The 12,914-nt window shown below is 45.3% G+C and overlaps 1 gene segment (V, D, J or C); it reads left to right on the top strand.

Moving 5' to 3' along the window:
* Positions 1 to 6,000: 6,000 nt before the first annotated feature.
* LOC149290030 (immunoglobulin lambda variable 6-57-like) lies at positions 6,001 to 6,542 on the top strand. The segment is given in 2 exon segments: positions 6,001 to 6,046; positions 6,220 to 6,542. Coding segments are annotated over 2 exon segments (369 nt in total).
* The last annotated feature ends 6,372 nt before the right edge of the window (positions 6,543 to 12,914 follow it).

The raw sequence follows: 12,914 nt of genomic DNA, 5'->3' as shown, positions 1-12,914 counted from the left end.
TGGGGGATGTTTTTCAGACGGCGTTGGCATGAAAGAGAAATGACGCAAAAAACCCCAAACGTAAAATCGTCAAAGCCAGCTCCTTTTTATTTTTGCTAAATTCTGAAAGTACAAAGGCGCTTTCCGTTTGGATTATTTTTGTGTTATTTCTCTGACAGACAACATCCAGACTTTAAAATCCCATTTCTGTGTGGGATTTGACCAACGCACCCTGAGTGTGATAAAGTCCATAAGTGAGATTTCACTTCACATAAGTTAGATGGTTGGTGCGGTGACTTACATCAATGCCAAATAAGTACGTAGGGTTAAAATGGATGTAATTCCAGGTGCCGGTGCAATCTGCACCTTACATGTGCTGTGATCTGGTTTGAAATGACAAGTTTACCCAACCCTTTGATGGACTGCTGAACATCCTCCACCTTTAAGACAGGGACATGCTCAGAGGCAAGGTCAGCATTTCCCAAGCGCATTTTGGTTTAGATGGCTCAAAGTATTGGTTGATACTTAAAACCATTTATGGGAGTAATAGTAGTCCATAAATGCCTTGAAAACACCTAACTCTCTGAATGCTAGATATTAGGTACTTTTGGCTGTAATTCAGAGAAAGGAACTGGCAAAACCAGCTCGGAGGATTCCTTGCCTAAGAAAACCCTGTGAAATTCATAGAGCCCCCATAAATGAAGTGTGAATTAGATAATTTGTATTAAAACCAATAAAAAGTGTGTGTGTGTGTGTGTGTATATATATATATAAAGTGATAACTGAAGAAAGAGATAACTACATCTGTCATTCCTTCCAGAATTTCAGTACCAAGAGGGTTGCTTACAAGGCCTTGTCCTATATCTGGAACAGTCCTGAAAAAGCAACAGTGTTTATTGAGATGAATTGCCTGAGTATAGATTTCTCCTCTCAGAAGAGTGTCAAGGATGTAACCTTTTTGGTATATTATATAGTAATAAAGATTTTAAAATGGGGGTGGAACCATGAACAATTAAACATATATGATAAACTTGAGTGTGAAGACCTGCTAGGTTTCCATAGTTGGTACAGGTAGAAGCCCATAAAGAATGTCTGAATGGTAAAGATCCAGGCAATAGTGTTCGTGAAATGAGCAATAAGACACCTAACTTTGGCGGGGAAATAATCTAAGCAGTTGAAACAGTGTTTCCTTGACTTACTGGGGTGACAGCTTTGTGGGTTATGATGTGGTGCCATGTTGGAAGTGCCATGTTGGACGTGATCATGCCACTCCCCAATACAGTGGCATCCGTCCACATGGGATCCCACGTCTGTCATCCTGGTTGGACCCAACAGACATGTTTCACCATCGGGAGGAATTTGGGTCATCTACTGATACATAGCCTTCATCACCCGCTAGCAAACTTGTTGTTGTTGTGGTGTGCCTTCAAGTCATTTCCAACCTATGGCAAAGCTATCCATGTTTTCCGGGCCTGAGAGTGTGTAACTCACCCAAGGTTAACTAGTGGGTTTCCACTACTGGGAAGGGAATTGAACCCTGGTCTCTATCGTCGTAGTCCAATGCTCAAACCATTACACTATATTGATGATAAACTGCCCCTACAGTTTTATCTTATCTGAACTGATGACCATTCCTTGGCTTTTCCAACTTCTTCCTGATGCCTATTTCTCCTGTCATGCTTGGCATGGCCCTATGCAAAGGTGTACGCCTTGCTGCCCCAATGAGCATAGGAAACATTTGCATGGAGACCTCATTCTGCAGTCCCAAAGGGTTTAAGAAGACTTCAGGGAGAAGGCCCCCTTGAGTTCTCTCTCTGAAGTGAAGTCCCACTCCTTTTGAGAGCCCATCATGGCCCAGACTTTGGTTTTCCTGGCACTTCTCAGCTATTGCTCAGGTAAAAGTGTGGGGAATGAATTCACTTGGGTCAACATTTCTTTGCCGCACGTGTGCGCTATAACTATGTCCCGGTTTTGTAATATTTGGGAGCACGGCAGTCGTACGGTAATTGTGCCAAGTTAATGGCTTTTGCTTTTTCCTCTCTGTCTTCCAAAGGTGTCACTTCACAGGCCACAGTGACTCAGCCTGCCACCGAGTCTGTCTCCTTGGGAGAAACAGCAAAACTCTCCTGCAGTAGAAGTAGCAGTGGCCACTGGAATAGCTTAGCTTGGCTTCAACAGAAGCCTGGACAGGCCCCTCGCTATATTGACTCTCATGGCCACAGCAAGGGAAAAGGGATCCCAGACCGCTTCACAGCTTCCCAGACTGAGAGCACTGGCTATTTAACCATCACTAACTTCCAGGCTGAAGACGAGGGAGATTATTACTGTTATGCCTGGTACAACAATGATAGGTTGTGGGCACGGTGGTTGATTCTGGTGGGGAACTGAGACAAAAAGCCATCCTCCCTTCTTCTGCAGAGTGGGGAAACAGATATGCATCAGAGTCTAGCTTTTCAACAGTGAAATGGACTGCCTTGGAGGGTGGTGGACTCTCCATCTTTGGAGGTCTTTCAACAGAGGTTGGAGTGACATGTTTTACTATAGTTACATAGCAAGATAGAGGGTAGGACTATATGGCCCTTGATGCTATGATTCTTTGGTTCTAAGGCTTTGTAGATATTGACATCAGTGAATCATAGGACATGGCCTTTTGTTGGGTTTGAGTCAGTCCCGTATTCTTCCTCTGGTTGGCGGTGGCTCTCCAAATGTCTCAGGCAGAAAAAGGTCTTTCCTGATCTTTTGAACTTGAGATGTCAGGAGATAGACCTTCATGAAAAGCACCTGCATCACTCCATAACTCTGGTGCTTCTTCATCAGGGTTTATTTGGGGGTGAGCAATCTTACTATCACCAACTCTCATCCCGAACAAGCATGACAGGCACCTTTATTGGAGGACATAAGTCTAGGAGAGATTTGCATAAAGGGGACGTTCCTCAGCTTTGGGTCCTTTAAACCTGGAGGAGGAAGGCCCTCCAAACCACTTTCTCTGTATCTTTTAGAAAGCCAAACCATTTCTGAGAGCTCACCATGGCCTGGGCTCTGTTGTTCTTCACCCTTCTCCATTCCTGGGCAGGTAAGGAGAGGAAGAACTAACCTTAGGTAGTCCTCAGGGATGGCATCAAAATTGTGCACACTGGGTCATTCTTGTGGGAGCATGATTCTTTTGTGATATTTGAGCACAAAGTGTCCATCTTAATTTGAACATCTTTGATTTTTTTATTGTCAAGGTGTCAATTCACAAGCAACGTTGACCCAACCTGCCTCTGAATCTGTGGCCCCGGGTCAAACAGCCAAACTCTCCTGTACTAAAAGCAGTGGCAGCTGGTACAACGAAATTAGCTGGTATCAACAGAAACCTAGCCAGGCCCCTCGCTTTGTCCACTGCAATGGCTGCAGCAACAGGGGAGAAGGGATACAGAATCGGTTCACAGCTTCTGCCTCTGGGAACACTGGCTATTTAACCATCACCAACGTCCGGCCGGAAGACGAGGGAGAGTATTACTGTGCTTCTTGGTATAGGACTGGCAGTGTGTTTCACAGTGGTGCAATCTAATGGGGAACTGAGACCAAAACCTCCACTCTTCCTCCCATGAACGGAGGAACGAGAATCACCGAAGAGCTTAGAGGAGCCTGAAGATGCTGTGTTTTGTGGTATACACATAGGAACCCAACCCCATTGTGTGCATTGTTAGGACATGCCTCTTGTATAATTCCCCTAATTCGTTCCTTCCTAACATTGTCATTGCATGAATTGTGACGTCGCGCAATGCTCAGATTCAGAGGAGAGCCGAGACGTAGCCATGTCTCTAAGACCATTGTGCAAAGCGAATCGTGGCGCAATGGTACCAGTGCCCATTCTGTCATGATGCATAATGTGTTCCCATGCAGAATGGGAAACCTTGCGCATCAAGACATATCATGCATCGGGACGTCGCACATTGGCAGATACCACTATCACACTAGCTGCAGCCAAGGCAGGGGCTCAGGGATCCCGGAGAGATTCAGCGTCTCCTCCGATGGCTCCAAGAACCTCTGGAATTTAGTCACTGCTGGCGTTCAACCAGAAGACGAGGCAGATTATTATTGTGCTACATGGCACAGCAGCACGGCTCATGGTGCAAAGTCTGATGGGGAAGTGAGACAAAAACCTACCTTTTGCTCCCCACTCACCCACCGATAGAATGAAAAATGACTATAGAACTCAGGTTGTCATGAGACAGTTGGAACCATTCAGTTGGAAATGACAACAGGGTGCTTGAGACAAAAACACAACACACCTCCTTCATTGTGTGTGGAATGCAACTGCTCCAAAGCAGAGGTGGGTTTTCATGGCCTTATAAATGCTCTCATCTTACAACTCCTATCAGCTCTAGCCAACATGACTGATGGTGTGGGATTATGGGTGCTGCAGTCTGAAAACCTCTCAAGGATTACCGTGGCCCACCCCAGCCTTAAAGCTGAATTTGACCTGTGCTTGAGATCATTTGAATCACACAGCTGGAAATGACGTGTGCCTTCAAGTCATGTCTGACTTATGGGAATCCTAAATTGACCCTATCCTGGGGTTTTCTTGGCAGGTTTCTTGAGAGGGGGGTTGCCATTGCCATCCTCTGCGGAGGCTGAGAGAGTATGACTTGCCCAAAGTGGGTTTCCATGGCTGAGCTGGGATTCAAGCCCTGATCTCCAGAGTCATAGTCCTGGTTTTAATCTGCAGGGGGCAATGTTGGCCAAGTGTCCCTATGTCAAGCACAGTGGACAGAGGAAGAAAACCTGCAATTTTCTCTTTGCTTTAGGAACCTCCCCAGTTTCCCCAGAATGGTCTGGCTCCTTCTTGGTGTCACAGTTCTGCTCTCCATGGGTGTAGGGAGTTTAACTAGCATCAAGAAGTGGTCATTTGGGTTGAAACCTTCTGTATTCTGATGCAAGGTCTGAAGATGTTTGGTGTTGCTGCACTGTAGCTCAGAGGTCTTTAGACATGTGTTCTCCAGATGTTTTGGACCTCAGCTCCCAGAATCCTAATCTATTGCCCAAGTTGGCTGCAGTGACAGGTCAACAGCTTAGGAAAAAATTCCTCAACTTCTCCTTGTGTTCTTCTCTTTCAGATCTCGGTGTCTAGAAGCTGCAGAGCTCAAAGGAAGCAGAATCTGTCTCTTAGCTGGGGTTGGAATGCCTTTCTCTCTCCCACATCCTTCACCAAAGTGGAGATCTGACTACGTTTCGTTTGGTTTCATTTTATTCTGAGATTTCATGAAGGGCCCTGGGGCAGAAAAGTGATCCATAGGTTCACAGGGGTTGCCCCTCTCCTTGGTCTAGGACAGTGGTTCCCAAACTTTGGTCCTCCAGGTGTTTTGAACATCAACTCCCAGAAGCCACATCCAGCTTGGTCAACAGTCAGGAATCCTGGGAGCTGAAATCTAAAACATCCACATGGCCAAAGTTTAGGAATCTCTGGGCTAAGGCATTGTGAAGGTTGCAATGCATGTCCGGATTCCTGCTAGTAACATACGCAGCAAAAAGTGTCACTACACATGCGGAATGACTTTTTTAGATACTGTGGAGCAGATATCTCCAGTTGATGGTGGTGAGCAAGGTGTTCCACACCAGGAACCATTGTAGATATACAATAATACACCTAGATTAGAGGGGCAATGCACAGTACCAACTGCCTTTGTGCTGCATTGTGCAATGCACAATGGCAGTAGGTAGTGAATTCCACTATAGTGCAACACATCAGAAGTGGTATGTGTACATAGTGATATGTTGCACTATGGTGGAATTCAGTACAGTCGGATGCCCATACATGCATTTTGTCTGCAAATGTTTCAAACCATGAAGAGGGAGGCTGTTGGCTTTCTCCTAGGAAGAAGTAGGTAAAGGTAGGGACACCCCGGAAAATGGAGAGGAAGCATATTTGCATGCATTTGCATCCTTCTCAACCGGGGCTTAAGAAGACCCAGAGGGCCCAATCCAGAGAGGATTTAGCAGCAGGAAGCCCACACCTTCCCTTCCCACCTTGCCACCATGGTTTGGGTTCCTCTCTTTTTGAGCCTCCTGACCTACTGCACAGGTAACAGGGAACACTTCTTGACCCCTCTGACTTATCCCTCTTTTGGAACCCTGAGAATGGACCATTCCTCAACTCAGGCTACTGCTTGATGGCGTTCCTTCCCTTTCCTATCAGCATTCTGGAATGGGTCTCAAAGTCAACATGGCTTCTCTCTGTTCTTGAATTTCTTTCAGGGACCTTGGCCCAGTTCATAATGACTCAGCCGCCCTCCGTCTCAACATCTCTTGGATCAACTGTTAGGATCCCCTGTACCAGGAGCAGTGGAAGCATCAGCGACTATTATGTATCCTGGTATCAACAGAAGCCTGGCAGTGTCCCTAAACTCATGATATATGATGACAGCAGCAGACCCTCTGATATCCCTGACCGATTCTCTGGTTCTGTGGGCAGCTCTGAGGCCACCTTCACCATCTCCAATGCCCAAGCAGAAGATGAGGCAGTCTATTACTGTTTATCTTCTGATAGCAGCTCGCAGCGCACAGTGATACAACTTTAGGGGGAAGTGAGGCAATAACCTCCTTGCAGCTGGTAGCTTTTGGTTTGCAAGTGGTTTATAGTCTAACTGAAATTGTAGGTTTGTCCTCAGTCTTTGGCTTCCTATAATTTAATAATAATAATAATAATAATAATAATAATAATAATAATAATAATAATAATGTATTACCTGCCTTTCCCCATGGATTGAGGCAGGGGACCACAACAGTTAACAAACCACATTAATAGAAATACTCGGACAATAGACCTGTCAGATGTGTTTGGGGCAGGATTTGCTTGCAGACTGGAGGAAAGAATGCCTTGGTTCACATTCAGAGTACTTTCCTCCTCACCGGACTTCAAATCTCAGGGGAGAGGAGGCAGGTTTTCAGAGTCAGAGGGTTCTTCCAGACAGAGCAAATGGTTCAGGATGTGGCAGTATTTCTTGCTGTCATACTTGGCATCTTGTCCTTCTTGTCATTGCATGAATTGCGATGTAGCACAATGCTCAGATTCAGAGGAGGAGAGCCGAGATGTAGCCATGTCTCTAAGACCATTGCGCAAAGAGAATGGTGGCGCAACGGTCCCAGTGCCCATTCTGTCATGATGCATAATGTGTTCCCATAATGTGTGCACAATAGGACACCTTGCTCATCAGGACATGTCATGCATTGGGACATTGCACATTGGCAGATGTTGTGAAACGGAAGTCCCCATTGTGTGATGGAATTTTTTGCTTTGCCTTGAACCCCATTTTGGGAGAAAGGCAGTATATATGTACAACCCATCTGTCAAACAGTGCATCATTGCATCCTTGGGTGTCATGTCAGCAACATAGCTCTGTCATCATCAGGTTATACATTGCAGCCTCTGCAGCAGGATCTCAGCTCTCATCATTTTATTTTATTTTATTATGGCACACTAGTCATATCCAGCTGGTGGTGATGAAAGCAGAGATATGGCTATGGGACTGTTGCATGAACAATAATGCATTCAAGTATAGAGTAACATGTGAGAAATTGCCTCTACTCATTGCTTTTACCATTTGTGTTGTCACTTTTGTAGGTTTTTAACTGTACTGTGTTTTTAGACCGTAAGCCATTTAAGTCTTGATTTTGGGGAAAATCAGGCTACAAATATAACAACAACAACAACACATTGTTGTAATCCGAGTTGATCTGCAGGGAGAGGCGGGCTATAAATAAAATATATTATTATTATTATTATTATTATTATTATTATTATTATTATTATTGCATAGCCATGTGTGTGGAGCATTGGCCCACATACATGGTGCTATGCTGAGATTTACCACAGGCGGTTCAGAGCATATGATACACTGAAAGGATTGTATAATCTTGGCCATAATGGAGCAAGATTTCAAAATGGTTTTCCATTTCTCCCCAGGTTCCCTGGCCGCGTTTACTCTGACCCAGGCACCTTCCGTGTCCGAGTCGCTGGGAAGAACGGTTAAACTCCCTTGCTCTCTAGCTGGTGGGACACATGGAACGGTGTTCTGGTATCAGCAAAAACACGGGGCCCGTCCAAGATACCTACTGAAATACACCACAGATGTTGGGATCCCCGGTCGGTTGTCTGCCATCAAAGATTCCTCCAACCGAATTTGCTACTTAGTCATTGCTAACGTTCGGTTGGAGGATGAGACGGACTATTATTGTCAAGTGTGGACTGGTACGGTGTACACTGTGATGCCACCAAATGGAGAACTCAGTCAAAAAACCAGCCTCCTCCTTCTCTTACCTCACGCATGACTATGGGCATGAGGAAAGTCTTTGGAAGTCCCTGGTTTTGTTCCTCTCCTTTCCGATTTTAGATTGGAGATTGCCATGACTTTCCCCCTTCTTGAAGTATTCCCAGGGAACTCCTAGCATTTATGAGAACTTTTCATTCCCAGTCTCCAAAGCTGTTTCAATCAACCCAATACTGTATATCCCAAAATGAAATGTATCTCTACTTGGTTGTCTCTTTGTGTTAGGCCCAAAACTAGCTGAGATGGCCACTGTTTGTGAACACAGTGGCTGTTTCCAGGACCCAGACTGAAGAGAGATCAAGTGAGGGGTAGAGAAATGCTAGAAAGAGAAGAAAATGAACACGTATGTAGTTCAGTATTATTAAAGCCCTTCTATGCCTGGACTGTAAACTCTTGGATAATCTTTGAAAAGGACTCAGTGGAAATTGGCACGGGAACGTTGCTTGAGTCATGATGTGAGATTTGGGCTTCATTCCCACTATGTTTTAAACCGGTTTGTAAACCGGTTTGAAGCAGTTTAAACGACTCTGGTTCACGCTTGAACCGAATCGCTGAAGGGGTTCAAAGAGGGGGGGCATGCGCTAGAGCTAGACCCATTTAACTTGCATCTTTTCTGACAAACCAATTCCGCACAAGTGTGAATGATATGCAGATCGGAATCGATTTACATTTGCCCTTTGATCAGCTGAAGCGGATCCATTTTGAATCAATTCATTCATCAATGTGAACGACAAGCGGGCTATTTTACAGGGGAAAAATGCGATCGGGGCAAATGTAGTATGAACCACACTCCGCTGTCGAATCGATCCATCGATTCGGATTGCAAACTGATTTATTTGTAAGTGGGAATGAGGCCATGATCAGTGGGAGAGAGGAGGGAAGGAGGACCCAAGATATTTCAAGGAAGAGCTAGCAGACTCTGTAAGACATAAGCAGAGGTGGGCATAGAAGTGCATGGTGGAGGTGTTACTCTCCACCTGCTTGATACAGAATCTTTGCCTAGCCCTTTCCATAGATCTCAAAGTGCTTTGCCTTTTGATGAAGCCATTTGGGATTTTGCTGGGACAAGAGGTAACCAGTGGAAATCCATGGGAGGATCCCAGGAAATTTATGGCGAGTTTAGGGTCTGGCACATTTGGCAAAAATGTTACATGTCCTCTCCCAAGTCTACCAGGGTATGAATATAGTGTACTGTCCGTGAATAATAATAATAATAATAATAATAATAATAATAATAATAAACCTTTATTTATAATGCGCTGTAAATTTACACAGCGCTGTACATACAGTCTTTTTAATTAGAGGGTTCCCTGCCCTCAGGCTTACAATCTAAAAAGACACCACACAAAAGGAGAAGGGAGTAGTGGTGGGGAAGGGGATGAGGTCAAGCAGTTCCTGTCTACCTCCAAGGCCTGGACCAAGGCAGATGGACTGGAGGGAGGGCTTGGCTTCATAATTGATGGTTAATCTTCATCCAGGGAGGCAAGTGACAATTATGCAAGGCCTGGGAATGCTTTTCTGAACAGGACGGTCTTCAACTCCGTTTTGAAGCTGGTTAAAGAAGTGATGGCTCTTCTTTGGGGGTTCCAGGAATGAGGGGCAGCGAGTGAAAAGGGGCGAATCCGAGATGGGGCAGAGGAAATCCTGGGCTGGGACAGTAGACCTTGACTACCAGAACGGAGGGCCCTAGTGGGAAGGTGAGGGGAAAGAAGGTCTGATAAGTAAGGAGGGGCCAGCCCATGGAGGGCTTTCAACGTGGACAGCAGGAGCTTATACTGAATGCAGAAAGGGAGGGGGAGCCAGTGAAGGGATGCCAGCAAAGGAGAGATATGGTCAGAGCGGTGGGTGGATGTGATAATGCGTGCAGCTGAATGCTGGGCAGAAATTAAAGGACGGAGGTGAGAAAGAGGAAGCCCTGCCAGAAGGATGTTACAGTAATCAAGTCGTGAGAGCACTAGGGCATGGACCAGGATCTTGGCAGTAGAGACGGAGAGAAATGGTCGGATTTTGGCAATATTGTACAAAAGGAATCTACAAGCCTTGGCTGTGGACTGGATCTGAGGGATACACGACAGAGAAGAGTCAAAGATAAAACCAAGACTGCAGGCTTGCTGGACTGGTTGAATAGAAGTGTTGTTCACAGAGACAGAAAAGGAGTGTGGAAGGGTGGACTTAGGAGGAAAGACAAGAAGTTCCGTCTTGGACATGTTGAGATTCAAACGCCGATGGATGCACTGCGAGATAGCTGTGAGACAAGACGAAACTTGCTGTTCAAGCCTTGGAGAAAGGTTGGGGGTGGAAAGATACAACTGGGTGTCGTCGGCGTACAGATGGTAGGAAAAACCAAAAACGCTAATGAGTTTACCTAAGGACAGTGTGTAGAGAGAAAACAGAAGGGGACCCAGAACAGAGCCCTAGGGAACTCCAACAGATAAGGGAGCAGGAGAAGAAGTCTGGCCCCCTGCAACTACTGCAAAAGATCTGCCAGACAAGTAAGATCTAAACCAGTCGAGAACAGAGTCTGAGAACCCAAGGTCAGAAAGTATATCAACTAGAAGACAGTGATCAATGGTGTCAAAGGCTGCAGACAGATCAAGAAGGATGAGAACAGAGTAAAGGCCATTAGCCTTGGCCCGTAAAAGGTCATTCGAGATCTTAGTCAGAGCTGTTTCTGTGGAATGCCTTGGGCCGAAACCAGACTGAAAGGGATCAAGAATGGAGTTGGCTTCAAGAAACTCGAGACAGCGAGAATAAACAACCCGTTCCAAAACCTTAGAAAGAAAGGGAAGAAGAGAAATCGGACGATAGGTAGACAAAGAGGAGGGGTCAAGAGAAGGTTTTTTCAGAATTGGGGAAATGAGAGCATGTTTGAAGTCTGACGGGAAGGAGCCTGTAGAGAAAGTCTACAGTCTGTGAAGTCTTTGAAGTTTCAAATCCTGAAGGATCAGTCATTGCCGAATATTCCTATTCAAGAATTTTAAAAAAAGTCCTTAATGGCGTTTGGGTTGTGTGTTCATCCTTTCATTTTATTTTCTTTTATTATATTTTATTTTATTTTAATAGGGATGTTGTGTTGATGCACGGTTAACCTTTGGGGGTGATGTGTATGCAGTTTCTTCTGAGGTGAGGCAGATATCACCAGGCACTCCATGAACTAATAGTAATAATAGTAATAATGATATTTTTAGCCCGCCTCGCCATACAGATCAAGGCAGGTTACAATAAAAAGATAAAAATACATAATGCATAATTATGATGTGACGTGCCAAACAGGAGAACTTACCCCTACCTCATTTTGGCTAAGCGGCCGCAGTTGTTTGCCCTATGGTTCCCTCCGCCGCATGGAGGCAGTAGTTAAAGAGCACCGCATTTGCATGAAAGGCTAATTCATTGAGCTTTGGAGATTTAAAAGACAATAGGGAAGTGCCTCTCTGGGGTCCTTTTGCTCTAGGAAGATCAACTCTTTCATTCCCGCCCAAATGGCTTGGCTCCTGCTTTTCTTTTTGGTTATGGTCGCCATTGGTGAGCAAACTTCATGAGCCGGGAGGAATTTTGTAAAATTTGTAAAATCCAGATCTTGGCTAATATTTGGTGTTGCTCTTAGTGTTTCAGATCATTTAATCCCTTTCTCCCTTGCCCTGCTATCTTCCAGAGCCCAGTGTCCAGCAGCTGGAGACCTTGAAGGACCCAGAATCTGTGCCTCAAGGTGGGACAGTCACCATGTCTTGCAGATACAATAGTGGGAACATCGGTGACAGCAATTACCCTTTGTGGATACAGCAAAACCCTTCGCAGAAGCCTGGGACGGTGATGTATCATACTAGTACCAGACCGTCGGATGTCCCAGCACGGTTCTCTGGGTCCAGGTCAGGGAACATGATGTCCCTGACCATCTCAGGGGCCCTGGTGGAAGATGAAGCCGTCTATTATTGTTTTGCATGGACAGGGAGTGGGTGGCACGTCCGTTGAGTTGGATGGGGAAGTCAGACAAAAACCTCTTCTTTATTTGTGAGCAGCATCTGAACTGCTTCCATTCACCTTTCTTCCTAGTGCAGCACACTCTCCCCCATTTTACCCATGAAAACTGGGACACAGGTGTCTGAGCCACATTGAGCCACATCAAGTCCAAAGAGTGTGCCAAGCAACAAGAGGGTCAATGTTACTAACAAGGAAGAACACACCGAAGTGGTATTTGAAGCAGAGAAACCCTGAAATGTATGTCCTGATCTTAGGAAGGGCATATGCCTTTTCGTCTCCACTCCTGCTGGGTTATTGAGAATGCTCTCAAGGCCCAACAGGTAATAAGTAAGGTTTTGTGTAGTGGGAGAATGTGCTTTTTTGTAATAGTTTGGACAGGTCTTTTCAAAACTTAAAGAATTAATAAGAGATGAGCAGCAGGGAAATCTGGGAACAGCAGCAACAAAATCCCTAAGTAATATTTTACATAAGGAGTTTATCACACGGGACGAATCCCGTGCAGAAACTAAATTGAAACTCCAAACAACCCGCCTTTGCAGGTTGTTTTTCAGATGACGTTTGGGGTAAACCCGAACAGAAAGCTGAAAAAACCCGCATTTGGGGGATGTTTTTCAGATGGCGTTGGCATGAAAGAGAAATGACGCA

This window comes from Sceloporus occidentalis, unplaced genomic scaffold, assembly GCF_023333645.1.
Source record: "Sceloporus occidentalis isolate IW3139 unplaced genomic scaffold, rSceOcc1.0.p SCAF_41, whole genome shotgun sequence".
Taxonomy (NCBI): domain Eukaryota; kingdom Metazoa; phylum Chordata; class Lepidosauria; order Squamata; family Phrynosomatidae; genus Sceloporus; species Sceloporus occidentalis.
The sequence above is the reverse complement of the archived record's forward strand: the minus strand, read 5'-3'. Positions and strand labels throughout refer to the sequence as shown.